The 17,010-nt window shown below is 44.6% G+C and overlaps 1 protein-coding gene across 1 annotated transcript in view; it reads right to left on the bottom strand.

Annotated features, from left to right (window-relative positions):
* The window catches only part of kcng2 (potassium voltage-gated channel, subfamily G, member 2), a 38,794-nt gene that overhangs the window by 13,507 nt on the left and 8,277 nt on the right, over positions 1-17,010 (bottom strand). Inside the window, exon 2 of the mRNA XM_039820982.1 lies at positions 8,306-9,205. Within this exon, the coding sequence (XP_039676916.1) occupies positions 8,306-9,094 (789 nt within the window). The 5' untranslated portion in view covers positions 9,095-9,205. The remainder of the gene's footprint in view (positions 1-8,305; positions 9,206-17,010) is intronic.

The following is a 17,010-nucleotide window of genomic DNA, read 5'->3' as shown; positions in this document are numbered from 1 at the left end:
TCTGATTGGTGGAGCGCTAACCTGGAAATGACGAGCGGGATGAGCCTGACTAACGCCTCTCAAAATCTGACGAAAATCTTTTAAACTGACCTTTTTCGATCTGAAATGAAGGCAGATTCAGCAACTGTATGGCCTATTTTTCACTTAAAATGTTTTCAGAAACACGTTTTCGGTGAACTATGTAAAATAATATGAGATCGTCCAATCAGCTGCCGTTTTTCATTTTTTGGGCGACAATACAGATTAGTGGCGCCTGCTGTTATGGAGACGTATTGCGTCTCGTGCACGCGCAGACGCAGGCCAGGCACTTTTTGGACCAATTCGGGGAGGCAGTCAGTCCGACTGCCTTTTCTCTGCCGAAGGTCGGCCGTCGGGTTGGTGTGTCAGATCCTTAATACGATCCACTGGAGCGTTTCCTCAATTATCGCGCAATACCCAAAGGTTTTAAACACGTGGATAACATTGTGAAACAGTCTCAGTTTGTTTGGGTTAGGAAAAGATCGTGGTTTGGATTAAAATCAGAACATTTGTTACGTTACTTTACTTCCAAACAAAAGTACATGACATAATTACGTACATGACGTAGAACGTGACGTAGTTACGTTTGTTGCGTTGACTTTTAGCTTCAAACGAGACACAAACAGCGGTCTGTTTCCTGTTTTTGTTTGACTGGGTGAGCATTTAGCTAAGCTGGGAAAACCCTTACAAACTTCCTGCAAATTTGAGATTTGCTCTGCAAGTCACTCTGGCCAAGAGCCCATTCAAGCCCATTTCCAATTTTTCCAAATCGAGGCACCAAGCTCAGCGACGGCGAGCAGCTTTTTGTTTACATTCAACATGACGGCCACCAAAGCGCAGCAACCCTTTGATGCCGCTGTCGCTGCTACGTCACCGGATCGTTGGTGTGATTGGTTGAAGGACTATCCAATTGCGCTCAGAGGCATTTGAGCGGTGTCCGTTGGTGACGCCCCTTTGGAAATGAGCTGTGAATGAACCTTCCCCTGACCCACTCTCAGTTACAACTGACCAGGCTAGCATTTAGCTGCTTTAGAGCCAGATATTTTTCTCAGGAATGGTTGTACACCAACAACGGAGCTTAAAGTAGAGTGAATATTAGATTACTTTCACCAAATGGTCAGAACAGCATCGTGAGTGCTAATGATGCTGGATGTGTAAATAAGCTGCTGCTTGCTTGCACATTAGCCATGTAAACCTATGGTGATAATATGTCAGTGTCATTTTCAAAGCTTATTTCCATTGCACAAAAAAAAATCTGTTATTGTAGTTTTAAAGCGCCCATATTATATTCATTTTCAGGTTCATAATTGTATTTTAAGGTTGTACCAGAATAGATTTACATGGTTTAATTTTCAAAAAACACCATATTTTTGTTGTACTGCACAGCTCTCTCTCACTGCTGTAGATCCTCTTTTCACCTGGTTTCTGTTTTAGCTACAGAGTGAGACCTCTTTTCTTCTTCTTCTTCTGTACTATCTTTGATTGCACTCGCACATGCTCAGTAGCTCAGATGTAGAGCATGTCAGCTAGCTCCATAGAAGTAAAAGACAGGCTGTTTCTCCAACTTCAGTCAGTTACAAGGCAGGATTAGCTGGGAGACTTCTAAATGAGGGAGCACATGTAAGTAGTTCTTTTGTAGATTATGGTGAACTTGTGTGTGTTGTAGCAGTGCTTTGCTATTGAGAACGAGGTACCATGCTAGTGTTAGCATTAGCGTTAGCATGCTAATGCTAACGCTACGAGCTAACGGTTGCGGTTAGCCAGCTCATTTCGGATTGTGACGTCACAGTCCGAGCCGATTTTGAACAGCTCACTAGGAGACTGAAGGCAGGACACATTCAGAAACCGTATCTCACTCAAAACAGCATCGATGGATTTTTTTCAAAGTTTGTATGTGTGTGGAAGCACCAGAGACACAAAAGAACACCCCAAATACCAGAAAGTGTTTTTTTCATAATATGGGCACTTTAAATTAATAATAGGTTAATACAATTAATTTCATTAAAATGCTCTAAATAACAATATAACTCAAATCAGAAGCTTCAGAATGGCAAATGGGGTGGTATCATTTAAAAACTAACAAGAAATCCAGGTGGGTTTAGCAGGCAGTGTATAAAACGTGGAGTGCTGCTGCCTTCATATTGCTGGCCATTGGAGAAATGCTTGTTACTAACCTAGCTCTGGGGAGCTTATTCCCCGGAGTCCATATGTATTCTTTTCGCCCAGCATGTTTCCTTGGATTAGGGTGGCCCCTAAATCATAGTTTCAGCCTGTCGCTATGGTCCTGCTGCGCGCCCTGCTATGTCCTGTTACACCTGCTACGCTCTGCAGTGCCCTGCTACGTCCGGCTACGCCCTGCAGTGCTCTGCTACGTCCTGTGACACCCTGCAGTGCCCTGCTATGCCATGTACTACTACAACTACTATTTCTAGTCACTGATCCATTATCTTTATTGTGACTGTTATTGCCACTGTTCATCACACCTCCAACCGGCACCGTCAGACACCACCTACCATGAGCCTGGGTCTGTCCGAGGTTTCTTTCTGAGAGGGAGTTTTTCCTCGCCACTGTCGCACTGAACGCTTGCTCTTGGGGGAATTACTGGAATTGCTGGGCCTTTGTAAATTATAGAGTGTGGTCTAGACCTAGTCTATCTGTAAAGTGTCTTGAAATAACTCTTGTTATGAATTGATACTATAAATAAAATTGAATTGAATTGAAGCCATAACTCTCAAAGTGTCATACAGCTTAAAAACATTAGGGCAACCTAACAAATACACAATATATTACACTCTAGATTGGTATCTGAGGAAATGATCATTTCATTAGTTTCATTATTATAGGGAGGATCTGTGCGGATGTAAATGGCTAGCTATCAAAGCTAATGGATATTGGGAAGCTCTGTAATGGGGGAGGATGAGTGGGTGGACTCGAGTGAAAGAGGTTTGGTAATTAGCAAAAGAAATTCAACCAATTCGAGCTTGATTTAAGAAAAGCGGTGAGCTACCTAAATGCTTTGCTCGACATTAGTGTGAATCAAGACCACTGACAAAGCACATACATACGTTTTCAGAGCAAGGGCCAAATTCTTTCCCTAAAATGGTAATGAGGAGAGCAGATGCTCCACAGCCAATTCTGTCACCTCGGTACACACCATGACTGTTGGGAACATAACAGGGGAATCATATGGTGCGATCACACCTCTATTTCTTTTCTTGAACCATTAGGAGAAAGTTTATTTTTTGCTTTTTTTCTGTGCGTGTACAAAAGTGTACTCACAATACTTGTAGAACAACGTTTTTCTAATGTGTCATCTCGTATTAAACAGACTTTGGTACTTGGGGTGGCACTTTGTTAAATGTACCGCTTCTGGAGTTCAAGGTGGTTAAAAATATGCAAAGAAGTGGCAGATTGCGGTTTACCTCCCTTCATTGTGCTATCTAACTAACTAGCTAACTTTTCCAAGAATGACACAGCCACCTCATTATACCCATAAACCCTTGCATTTCGGGGTTGGTTCAGATTAGATTTTCCCTTCTAATGAACCACCACCACCTAATGTTCTCTTGTGGGCGGTTAATTGGGGCCACAATGACACCGTTTTAAGCTCTCAAGAGTTTGAAACATAGTAATCACTCCAGTTGCTCCTCTGATTGAATTATTAAAGCTGCAGATTCATACGGGCGTGTAACGACAGATGACACTTAATTGGAGACGAAATTAGACTATGTTTAAGATGGACTTAGTTCAGCTTGCATCCGCTTTTGTTTTCCTGATTGATTTTCCCTTTGAAGTTTGCACACTTCATGCTAACTAACACCCCACCCAGCCTGCTGATGAAGACATAGCTCTGACAAAGAGAGACGCTGCAGGGCTCTTCTTTAATCATCCACTGGTCTGCTGATGACATTCAAGAGGTGAATTAGTGTGATGCAAAGCAGCAGTTCAGTGGCTTGCTCACACAAATCTATCTTTTAGTCTCTGTCTTTTTTTTAAATGAGTCAGGTATCCGACAACACTTTTTAACTTCAAACAAAGAGAAAAGTTCTCCCTTCGTCCTAAAATGTTCATAAATCGATACTAGAGTACAGAGCTGGGCGATATGGAGAAAATCATATATCACGATATTTTTGAACAAATCCCTCAATATCGATATTGTAGGGTTGACAGTTGGTGCTTTCACAAAACATTAGGGTAGGGCGTATCGATCTAAATATCGATAGTATCGACACCAAGATGAGTATTGGTATCGGATCGATACTGTTGTGATGAGATTGATACTTTTGTTCTAGTATTTCGCCACTGTGGTAACACCACCAATTTGCATAAACACATTAAAGCAGTTCACCTGAGAGAGAACTCTGAGCTGCAAAAAAAGTTGAAGAAGGAGGAGGAGGGGGGAGAACCCCAAACCAAACCCCCAACACAGAGACAGAGGTCTATGGCAGAGGCTTTTCAGCCAAGAAATCAGGAGTATCCAGGTAATCTCCAGCATTAAGCAATGTTGTTCACAGTGATCAGAGAGGCAATTTTAACAGATTGATAGAACTATTATCATAAATTCAGCCAGTTGAAAAAAATTATTTTTATACCGTTACATTGTTTTATATTGTTCTAGTTAGTAAATAACATTTAGATTTGCCTAAAATCTTTGTCCTGTGTTTTATCCTAATCATAATCAACTAACTAAATGGAAAAATCACAAAATTATTCAATAATCTTGACGTTACAAGTAAAAAGTATCGTTATCGATATCGGCGATACTAGCCCTGTATTTATTTGGTATCGGATCGATACCAAAATTCCGAGTATCGCCCACCCCTACAAAACATACATAATGAGCTTTTTAATAAATAATGACCAATAATATGGATATAATGACAAAGTGGTTAAAGGCAAATACAAGAACAGCTAGAACAGTCTGGTAAGGGACTGTTTGTTATTTATTTCAGGGGCCACCAGAGGAGTTTTGGGACCTTTAGTCAAAATAGACCTGACCAGCCCTTCACCAGCAATACATTTTAGATGACCCTCCAAAATGATATGAAAAAAAGGGATAACCCTCCCCAATAAGTTATTGATGCCTTCTGTACTGGTTTGCGCTTGGCAAAGATATACAGAGAGTCAATGCTTTTTTACAGCCATGACATATGTGATTAAACCTCTGCATTCTCATCTTACACAATACGCATCACACTGTTATGGTGTGATGGCCATTTCAGTAGATTTACTCACTAACATTGTTGTGGAAACACAATAATCATGGAAACTAAATGCACACTTCCTGCATTACTTCAAATACTAAGTTACTCCTCTAGTAAACTAGTATTCACATGAAATAAAACAATAAAACAATGAGACCATTCAGCAAAGCACACTGGGTAATAACAAATTCAACACTGGTTGGTATGGACTCGTCACTAGGCTTCCTCAGTCATTGTATATTTCAGCATATAGGTAAAGCTGCCAAAGCTGAATTATCCAAAACTCCATTTCTCAATTTGGGAGCTTGCATGATACCACTCCTTCCTTCTCAAATGCCTTGAAAAGGCTGTCGTTTATATAATATATAATATATAAATATAATATCACCGGGACCGAAAGGATATTTGAGTCGGGTATGGCTGCAGCCTGGAGACCTCCCGTCTCATGCCATCCCCGCTTCGACTTTTCAAAATAAAAGCTTGCGTCTGGTCCGCTATGTTTTCGATGTTTTTTAACTAAAAAGTACGGCAATCATGCTAATGAATAAAATAATTTTTTCATCAGATGTCTTAGTTACAACATGATGGAGCTAGCAAAGCAGTTTTGTGTTTATATGTGCGAGCGGGATTTATTCAGTTTGGGAAATCCCACGGTCTCTAAAGCTACAGCTCAAATTGTCTGGCTGACTAAACAGGCAGGGACCCATCTGCTAGCGATAGGGGCTGAGACTGAGAGAACTACATGGAGCTACATGGATAAATATGCACCAAACAAGCCAATTTGAAATGTTGCTGTTCTCATGAATACAAAAGTTGGGTGACCCTCCCCACTAGACTAAAAAAATTGGATGACCTTCCCCTCAACAAAGAATAAAAATTTTCCTCCGGTGGTCCTTTCCATAAATACCGAACGGTCCCTATGTTCAGAAAATGACATAATTTCACTGTAATGCAGCCTTTAAAATCAGGAAAAGACAACACTTACGATATCCAAAATGTAAGACGATATCTAGCCTCATATATCAATAGCAATATAATAACAAAGTATTGCCCAGCCCTAGTAGAGTTGCCTACTTCTTTGTTTACTGCTGCACCTGCAATAAATGAAATGCAGTGGAGGAGAAACGAGCGTTCCGTCTCCACAAAAATGTGTTTACTGGTCAGTTGGTTTAGATAAGGTGTGGGTAAAAAAGCCTTTTACTGTTTGGATTAAGACTGCATGGCTATAATTTGCATAATCATAATGTTATATAACAATAATGAGCTTATTTCCTATTCATTTGATCGTGTTTCATATTCATTTTTGGAAGCAGGTGAATTAAAATCAACCGCACAGAATATCTGTGGGATTTTGCAAATACAGAACTGAAGCCGCCAAACCAGAAAATATATTTTCATTTGAAGATTTGTGAATATATAGTCCTTTTTTTTCTCATCTTCGTGTAGTGTACGCACTGTCAATTACCACTGCAGTGAAGGAATTAATGCTGCAGAAACAGTGAGCGGAGCAACACAATAATCAGGTATTCAAGTGAATGGAGAGGAAGCCTCGGTGTCCCTGAGCCTTCGCCTCTGTCTCTGTCACAATGATTACAGTAAAGCCCAGGAAGACTGTGTATGTGGGCTGCTGCATCAACATAATCTGAATTACACTGTAGCTGTGAAGCACTCACACTCAACGCTGATAGGAACAAAAAGGAATCGTGAGAGCGAGGTTCCTTAAATTTATAGTCATGTGTTTTGTATAATGCCATAACTGCGGTGTTCATTATGAAAATCTGTTCAGCATGGGATGATTTTACGCCACAGAGAGTACTTTATTTTACTCTGCGGGAGCCATAATATTTGATATTTGATATACATACTGTCCGGGTTTTTTTTTTACCCCTCTAAAATTGCTCGTTTGAGCCTGACTGACAGTCAAAATTCGGAGATGCCTCACTTTTGAATCTTTGTGCAAATGGCCATGGCAGCTAAGTGAGTTTGATGCTGATTGCTGCTGCTTTTGTCGAGTCAAATCATTCCAATCCAATAATTGTCAGGACTTCATTCCAGAAACTAAATATGGGGAACCAGATATGAGTTTGGACTTTTTGGGATCATTTAAATTGAATCTATGAATAAAGAAGGGCAAAGAAAAACGTTTTTACTGAAACTGAATAGCAGTGGTGGAATACATTTACTCAAGCACTGTACTTAAGTTCAAATTTTTACTACTTGTACATTACTTGAGTCTTTTCTTTTCATGCCACTTTCTACTTCTACTCCGTTACATTTCAGAGAGAAATATTGTACTTTTTACTCCACTACATTCATCTGACAGCTTCAGTTACTTTACGAGTTAAGATTTTTGCAAACAAAACACATGTAGTTTATAAAATACGATTTTTATTATAAATTAAACTACCTTTACAAGTTCAGCTGAAATGATTATCCGATTAAACAATCAGTTGGTTGACAGAACTGTTTGGATCGTTTCCAGTTTCTAAAATGTGAGAATGTGAGATTTTTCAGCATTGAGTGTAGAGCTGGGCAATATATCCAAATTATATCGATATCGTGATATGGGACTAGATATCGTCTTCGATTTTGGATATCGTAATATCATGATATGACATAAGTGTTGTCTTTTCCTGGTTTTAAAGGCTGCATTACAGTAAAGTGATGACATTTTCTGAACTTACCAGACTGTTCTATTATTTGCCTTTACCCACTTAGTCATTATATCCACATTACTGATGATTATTTATCAAAAATCTCATTGTGTAAATATTTTGTGAAAGCACCAATAGTCAACACTACACTATTGTTGCGGTATCGATATCAAGGTATTTGGTCAAAAATATCGTGATATTTGATTTTCTCCATATCGCCCAGCCCTAATTGAGTGCTTTTACTTTTAATCCTTTAGGTACATTTTCCTGATGACGCTTACATACTTTTATCTAAGTAACATTTTCAATGCAGGACTTATATATTTTTTGAAGTAGATTTAGGGTTTGGGTTAGGGTTAGGGTTAGGGTTAGGATTTGAATGCTTCTTCCACCACTGCTGATTAGTGAAGAGACTGACAGTGAACTCACCCTCTCCTCCTCCTCTCTGAGGTCTGGCATGGTGCTGACACACAGCGTCACAGCCGTGATGGCTACAAATAAGACTGACAGACAGGCGAAGATCTTTCCCGGCAGGCCCGAGTGGGGGTTCTCCACCATGTCCCTCAGTCTTCGCATGCAGCCCCCCGCACCGCCCTCTTCCTGTTCCCCCGCTCCGGGCGGCTGCTGGCTCTCCTCGCAGGACTGCGGCGAGGTGAGCTCGGCCTCCTCCTCCTCCAGCCTCTGCTGCTCCTTGTACTCCTCCTGCCTGAGCCGCAGCTTCCTGAGGCAGCACCAGTCCAGGTGGTTCTCCTCCACCCCCCAGTACAGCAGCTCCTCCTGGAAGGACAGGGCGCACATCTCCCGCAGCAGCCGCAGCTTCCCCGCCGCCAAGAAAGACACGATTGTGCGGAAAGCTGACGGGCTCCGGTCGAAGAAGTACTCATTGCGGCTGCCGTCGTAGTCGTCGCACAGGTCCATGATCTCAGCCTCGCTGCTGCAGCCGCGCAGCTTGCCCAGCCGCGTCAGGGGGAACTCCTCCAGCGTGGACCAGGGGATGCGGTACTTGATCCCCCCCACGTTTATAATGGCCGCGCCGTCAGCCAGGCCGATCTCGTCTCCATCCTGCTGGCAGGACTGCGGCTGGAGCAGGAGCTGCGCTCGCTTGTAGAACAAGCCCTTCTTGGACTGGACCTCCTGAGGGTTCTCCACACGTTTGAAGTGGAAGGGGGTGAACTGGTGCTCAGTGCTATTAGCCAGGAAGGCCACCTCCTGGTACATCACTGCCCCTGAGCTGGGGGGACCCTGTCCTGCACAATGCGATGGGAGGTGGGCTTCAGGGTATGTGAGGTGACTGGGAGCTTGTCACCCATTCAGCAACACAGCACGTCTCTGTAGGACAAAAAAAGACCAGTCAACAATTACATTTATTTAGTGTCTTTACACAATTTTTAGGATAGCAGGACCTAATTTTATCTATATGTCCCTCTCTCTCTATTCTATCATCCAAGACAGGTCCGTCTATGAAAGTTCTAAAAGTGTCAGTCTGCCTCAGACAAAGTACTTGTTGGATGGTTGAACAATGTCTGACATCCCCTCTCCCTAAACCGTTTCCGACATCTGAACTGGGACTGGAGAATGTGTGTGCCATTGTCCCTACTTGTATGATTTGTCTTGTGTTTCACCCCCTTTCTTCAGGCCTGGTCATAATGTTGGTCAGCATTTAAATTCATGCAATTCTTTCCAGTTAAATCCCCTTGATTCTTGCATTCGCTCATGGAGGCGAAGTACATCCAGCACAAGTGTTTGGTGTCTAGTCCACGCTGTTGACCAAGAACAAGCCGTCTGGATTGTCCTGTTAGATGCATGGGATGTATGTGGTCAGTTTTATGAGAAGATGACGTATGGTGATTGAGTAAGAGCCCACTTTCCCAATGTATAAAACAAACAAATGCTGAGATAGGCTTCAGTTGCTATCTGTAGACTTACTCTGGTCTGATTGTATTGCACCATCTTGGTCTCCTTGATTCGTAAAATCGGCACCTAGGCAGCCCACAGCAGTTAGTTAGTTTGCTAGCAGTCAGCCTTGCGAGTGTACACTACTGTATGTCACCTAGCTTTTAAAATTAAATATTTTGCGTAGATGTGCGGATTAATTTGGAGGGTGTGATCAGATCTTTAGATCGCAAGCTTTTTGTCCCACCTTGTCCTAAGTGTGGCCATTCAAAACAAACAAAAAAACACTTTTGGCTTTAGATATGGTCAGATAGTTCACTTTGAGCATATCCTGGCCTTTACTGTGACTTAAGCAACCTTATCTCACAGAAATTCGTGAAACGACCAACTTCTTTACAGTAGTAATGCTGCCACTACGTAATTTGAATGTGTTAAAATTATGTGCCAGCGCCAAGGAAACACTTTAGGTTTGGGCAACAAATCTACTTAGGTAGGTTTAGGAAAAGATTATGGTTTAGGTTAAAATAAGTATGTTACGCAAGTATAGAATATTTATTTATTTTAATAATATTTATTTATTTAATGCATAAACTAATTTAATATATATGTCAAATGGTGGTCTCGGGGTCCATGCAGCCAAGTTCCATCCATCCATCCATCCATCTTCGTCCGCTTATCCGGTGTCGGGTCGCGGGGGGAGCAGCTCCAGCAGGGGACCCCAAACTTCCCTTTCCCGAGCAACATTAACCAGCTCCGACTGGGGGATCCCGAGGCGTTCCCAGGCCAGGTTGGAGATATAATCCCTCCACCTAGTCCTGGGTCTTCCCCGAGGCCTCCTCCCAGCTGTACGTGCCTGGAACACCTCCCTAGGGAGGCGCCCAGGGGGCATCCTTACCAGATGCCCGAACCACCTCAACTGGCTCCTTTCGACGCAAAGGAGCAGCGGCTCTACTCCGAGCTCATCACGGATGACTGAGCTTCTCACCCGATCTCTAAGGGAGACGCCAGCCACCCTCCTGAGGAAACCCATTTTGGCCGCTTGTACCCTGGATCTCGTTCTTTCGGTCATGACCCAGCCTTCATGACCATAGGTGAGGGTAGGAACGAAAACTGACCGGTAGATCGAGAGCTTTGCCTTCTGGCTCAGCTCTCTTTTCGTCACAACGGTGCGATAGATGGAATGTAATACCGCACCCGCTGCACCGATTCTCCGACCAATCTCCCGCTCCATTGTCCCCTCACTCGCGAACAAAACCCCAAGGTACTTGAACTCCTTCACTTGGGGTAAGGACTCAGGAGACTGCAGCCAAGTTATTCTGAGAAATAGTGAAAACAACAGCTACTAGAAAGAAGGCACACAGAGCCAAAGCATTTGGAAAACACTTATAGCAAAGAACAAACATTGTCTGGGGAGCACTTAGACGGGAAATCAGGGGAATACCAGAGCCAAAGGTCTGTTAGTATGAAGAGGATTTTTAATATCGTCGTACGTTTCAGGTCAACTTGACCTGAAAGTTAAGTATGTTACGTACAGTACATAAGTTAAGTACACTACGTAGGCTATGTGGCATAAGTTAAGCATGTTGGGTATTTTAACCTATTTTACTTAGGTAAAAAATAATCAATGTTAACTTTTGGTTTCACACGGGACACTGTCGTCTCGTGGCTGAAAGTCCTGTGTTTGTTTGACCCATCCATCCTCCCCCCATGCACACTTTGAGACTGGGCTTTTACGTTTTTTCATAAAAACTGATGTATATATATATATCAAAATTCATTCATTCATTCATGTGTCCACCACGACAAAGGATCCTAATTGACCTATCATTGGCATTGTTTCTGTGGTGCTGGCACATGTGGTGTTTAAAAAAAAAAAAATTTAATACTTCTTTTTTGGCATCTGCTGTGTTAAGAGGTCGTGGTCATTTCACATATTTCAGTGAGATCAGACTGGATCCTCTCCAATCCACTTAAAGGGATACACCACCGTTTGTTGAAATAGGGCTTATCACGGTCTCCCCTAGCTGTAGATAGGTGGGCCAACGCATTTTTTGTGCATGCATTGTTTTAGTCCGGTGCAAAACCGGCAGCACCGCCGCTAGTTAGCTTAGCATAGTGAATAGAATCCTATGTTGCCGGTTAGCATGTTGTGAGTAAAAGTGAGCCAACAAAAGACGAAAAAACAACCTAATTACTTGCACTGAGACAAAAAATGCATTGGCCCACCTATCTACAGCTAGGGGAGACCGTGATAAGCCCTATTTCAACAAACGGTGGCGTACTCCTTTAAGTTTCATATTTTCAGGCTGTGAGAGGAAACCCAATCAAACACAGTAAGAACATGTAGTCCCCACACAGGAAAGTAAACGTGTAAACTGTGTGAAAGTGATCCACATAGTCCGAACACCATCTTTCTTGTCGGAATGAAAACAGAACACAGTAATAATGTTGAAGACAACCCACGAGTCAAAACAGTCTGTATTTTAAGAGAGGAACATCAAATACAACTTCTTGCAGAAATGAATAAGGTCGTTTTTCTATTTACCGCATCGCCAGGCTCTGGGATGAGACAATTTAAAGCATTGTGTAACAAACTGCTATTATACAACACATGTGAAGTAAACATACTGTTTGTTCAATGTTTAATTTATGTGACACGGGTTTGTTAATTTTTCATTTCTTATGATCACACAATATATTATGCTACAGGCTTCCCTGTCAACATGAAACATAGTTTGTTTCTTTATTTCTTCATTTATTCTGAGGATCAAACGGACAACTACTGTAAGCATAACTGACTGTATGGTGAGGCATTCAAATCCAAAGTGAAAGTCATTATTTCTCTTTGTAATTCATGTACGGCAATAAAAAAGAATGTTTGAAAGAGAGAACTAATGGCACAAGAAGAAATGGAGAAACTTCACAGGAAACTGAAAATGATTTCCCCACGGATGCACTTACGGTAATTGCAATGGCACATGAGTGAAATTAGAAGAGAAAGAAAGGAATATGACCGAACAACGTATCACAGAGTACATATATATTTATTTTATCTATGGATGACAGCTTGCTTTTCCTTGTAATGTGTTGTTTTGGTGATTTTAAGTTGGGTTTACCATCACCTTATCGTGGTGGAGAGGTTTGTGTGTCTCTGTGAACCTGAGGGCTGTGTTGTCTGGAGCTTTGTGCTCCTGGTAGGGTCTCCCAAGGCAAAGTGGTCTCAGGTGAGGGGCCAGACAAAGAATGGTTCAAAAACCCCAATGGAAAAACAAGGTAGAAATGGAGTGACCCTGCCCGGAGGAAGCCCGGGGCCCCCGTCTGGAGCCAGGCCCAGACGGCGGGCTCGTCGGCGAGCGCCTGGTGGCCGGGTTTGCCACGGAGCCCGGCCGGGCACAGCCCGAACAAGCTACGTGGCTCCCATCTCTCCAGCCCATGGGCCCACCACCTGTGGGAGGAACCGCTGGGGTCGGGTGCGCTGCCACATGGGTGGTAGCGCACCCGTGTGATGTTCGAACATAGGGATGCTCATAAGTGTACCTGGTACCAGAGCACCCTAGGCTGAAGGTCAATGATCGATTTTATAATCGTTTCATCTGATCTGAGGCCGTATGTTTTGGACACTCGGGTGAAGAGAGGGGCAGAGCTGTCAACCGATCACCATCTGGTGGTGAGTTGGGTCAGGGGTGGGGAAGACTCTGGACAGACCTGGTAAGCCCAAACGTGTAGTGCGGGTAAATTGGGAACGTCTGGAGGAGGCCCTCGTCCAACGGACTTTCAACTCGCACCTCCGGGCGGAGCTTTTTGTGGGCATCCCTGTGGAGGCTGGGGGCATTGAACCAGAGTGGACAATGTTCAAAGTTTCCATTGCTGAAGCGGCGCGAGGAGCTGTGGTCTTAGGGTCTTAGGTGCCTCAAGGGCGGTAACCCACGAACACCGTGGTGGACACCGGTGGTCAGGGAAGCCGTCCGACTGAAGAAGGAGTCTTTCGGGATATGTTATCCCAGAGGACTCCGGAGGCAGTTGCAGGGTACCGAAGGGCCGGGCTGCAGCCTCTGCCGTGAAAGAGGCAAAGCAGCGGGTGTGGGAGAAGTTTGGAGAAGACATGGAGAAGGACTTTCGGTCGGCACCAAAGTGCTTCCGGAAAACTGTTCGCCACCTCAGGAGGGGGAAGCCGGGAACCATCCAAGCTGTGTACAGTAAGGATGGGACACTGTTGACCTCAACTGAGGAGGTAATAGGGCGGTAGGAAGGAGCATTTTGAGGAACTCCTGAATCCGACTAATACTATGCCCTCTATGTTAGAGGCAGAGCTGGAGGAAGACGGGGGATTGTCGCGATTTCCGGGCCGGAAGTCACTGATGTAGTCAAACAACTCCACAGTGGCAAAGCCCCGGGGATTGATGAGATCCGTCCAGAAATGCTCAAGGCTCTGGGTGTGGAGGGGCTGTCCTGGTTGCACGTCTCTTCAACATTGCGTGGAAGTCTGGAACAGTGCCAAAGGAGTGGCAGACTGGGGTGGTGGTTCCCCTCTTTAAAAAAGGGGACCAGAGGGTTGTGCCAATTACAGGGGTATCACACTTCTCAGCCTCCCTGGTAAAGTCTACTCCAAGGTGCTGGAAAGGAGGGTTCGGCCGATAGTCGAACCTCAGGTTGAGGAGGAACAATGCGGATTCCGTCCTGGTCGTGGAAAAACGGACCAGCTCTTCACTCGCAAGGATCCTGGAGGGGGCCTGGGAGTATGCCCAACCGGTCTACATGTGTTTTGTGGATTTGGAAAGTGTGCGACGGGTCCCCCGGGGAGTACTGTGGGAGGTGCTGCGGAGTTATGGGGTGAGGGGTCTCTACTCCAGGGCCATCCAATCTCTATACGACCAAAGTGAGAGCTGTTCCGGGTTCCGCAGTAAGTCGGACTCGTTTCAGGTGAGGGTTGGCCTCCGCCAGGGCTCGCTTTGTCACCAATCCTGTTTGTAATATTTATGGACAGGATATCGAGCGTAGTCGGGGTGGGGAGGGGTTGCAGTTTGGTGGGCTGGGGATCTCATCGCTGCTTTTTGCAGATGATGTGGTCCTGATGGCATCATCGGCCTGCGACCTTCAGCACTCACTGGATCGGTTCGCAGCCAAGTGTGAAGCGGTTGGGATGAGGATCAGCACTAAATCGGAGGCCATGGTTCTCAGCAGGAAACCGATGGAATGCCTTCTCCGGAGGGAATGAGTCCTTACCCCAAGTGAAGGAGTTCAAGTACCTTGGGGTTTTGTTGCGAGTGAGGGGACAATGGAGCGGGAGATTGGTCGGAGAATGCGGAACGGGTGCGGTATTACATTCCATCTATCGCACCGTTGTAACGAAAAGAGAGCTGAGCCAGAAGGCAAAGCTCTCGATCTACCGGTCAGTTTCGTTCCTACCCTCACCTATGGTCATGAAGGCTGGGTCGTGACCGAAAGAACGAGATCCAGGGTGCAAGCGGCCAAAATGGGTTTCCTCAGGAGGGTGGCTGGCGTCTCCCTTAGATAGGGTGAGAAGCTCAGTCATCCGTGAGGAGCCTCGAGTGAGCCGCTGCTCCGCTGCGTCGAAAGGAGCCAGTTGAGGTGGTTCGGGCATCTGGTGAGGATGCCCCTGGGGCGCCCTCCTGAGGGAGGTGTCCAGGCACGTCCAGCTGGGAGGAGGCCTCGGGGAAGACCCAGGACTAGGTGGAGGGATTATATCTCCAACCTGGCCTGGGAACGCCTCGGGATCCCCCAGTCGGAGCTGGTTAATGTTGCTCGGGAAAGGGAAGTTTGGGGTCCCCTGCTGGAGCTGCTCCCCCCGCGACCCGACAACGGATAAGCGGACGAAGATGGATGGATGGATGGATGGATGGATGGAAGTTGGGTTTACATGCTCCTCTAGAGCAGTGGTCCTCAACCCCAGGGGCTGCAATATTTATCACATATCACATATCAAACAGAAGATAAAAGTAATAAATATCAAAATCACTATGTTTCATTTGCAGTTATGCCACAAGCTTATGACATGAGAACTCAAGGTTGCCCGTTGTCATAGTAACACAAGCCACTTCCTCGCTCAGTATTTTTTTTTTTTTAAGAGCTTTGCAGTCTGAAAAATAGACATCTGGATCAACGAAAGTACATTTCCAGGATAAAGCCTGATGTCAAGCTTTGCCCCTCCCCTTCCGCTCTCTGGGCTAGATTTATCAAGCCGTTTACGCCTGTTTCCAGGCGCTAATTGGTCGCAAAGACGGACGTAACCGATGCGGGCTATTTACAAACAGGGCGCACTTGGGTAAAATCGCAGATTGTCTGCCACATGAGCGAGAAGAGACAAGTTGCGCTTTCAATATGCGTTCGTGGGAGGGTCGTGGGGAAAGTGGGAGTTCCACCCAAAAAGGTGGGAGGATAAGCGCAAAGTGCCCCTAATTATATATTCCGTGGTATTTACAAAGACTGTCAGTAAGAGCACGCCTCTATTCTGCGGGGGAAATTCTCCGCCTCGTAAAAGCAGGTCTAAACCAGCCGCAGTCGAGTTTCCTCGTAGACCTTTATGCCGCTGGTGAAATGGCAACAGTAATTTGAGCAAGACGAAGACATAGGCGAGACTGAAAATATTTTTAAACACAAGAACCACACTTTGTCAGTGAACACAACATCATTTAGCGTTACAGATCAAGCAGACATGCAATATTAGAGTTACTGGAAGAAATCAAAGATGAAATTGAATCTCCCACTCAGCGTTCACATCCCATTCCAGCAGTTGTTAAACTCCTCGCTACATTACAAATATTGGGATCAGGATCATTTCAAACAGTCATAGCATCAGCAGTGGGAATATCGCAGTCTGCACTCAGCCGTATCATAGCACAAGTACCGCTTTGCTACAGCGCAATTTACGGTCTAGTGGGCAGAGAAAGACGCTGATTGCCTGATGGGTGTCAGGGTTGATAAATACTACGCAAAATGTGGAAGCATAGCGTGCGCTATTACCGAACTCGCATAAACAGACGCAGCGCAAACTGCGCTAGTGTTAGTAAATCTAGCCCTCTGTGTGTTGCCGTTCTTAAAGTCCATTCGCTACGGGAAACGACAAACTTCGAGTTAACAAGCCACACGCTGAAAATGGCAAGTTTTGAAGAACATTTGGATCGTTCAACAAGGCAGGAAAATATGTTTACGGCAGTTCCTCTCTAACTGGGACGTTTTGGGACCGATTGGTGGGGATTGCTGTGGATGAAGTACAACGGAGA

This window comes from Perca fluviatilis, chromosome 13 (assembly GCF_010015445.1).
Source record: "Perca fluviatilis chromosome 13, GENO_Pfluv_1.0, whole genome shotgun sequence".
Classification (NCBI taxonomy): Eukaryota; Metazoa; Chordata; class Actinopteri; order Perciformes; family Percidae; genus Perca; species Perca fluviatilis.
Note: the sequence above shows the minus strand (reverse complement) of the source record. Positions and strands in the feature narration are given on the sequence as shown.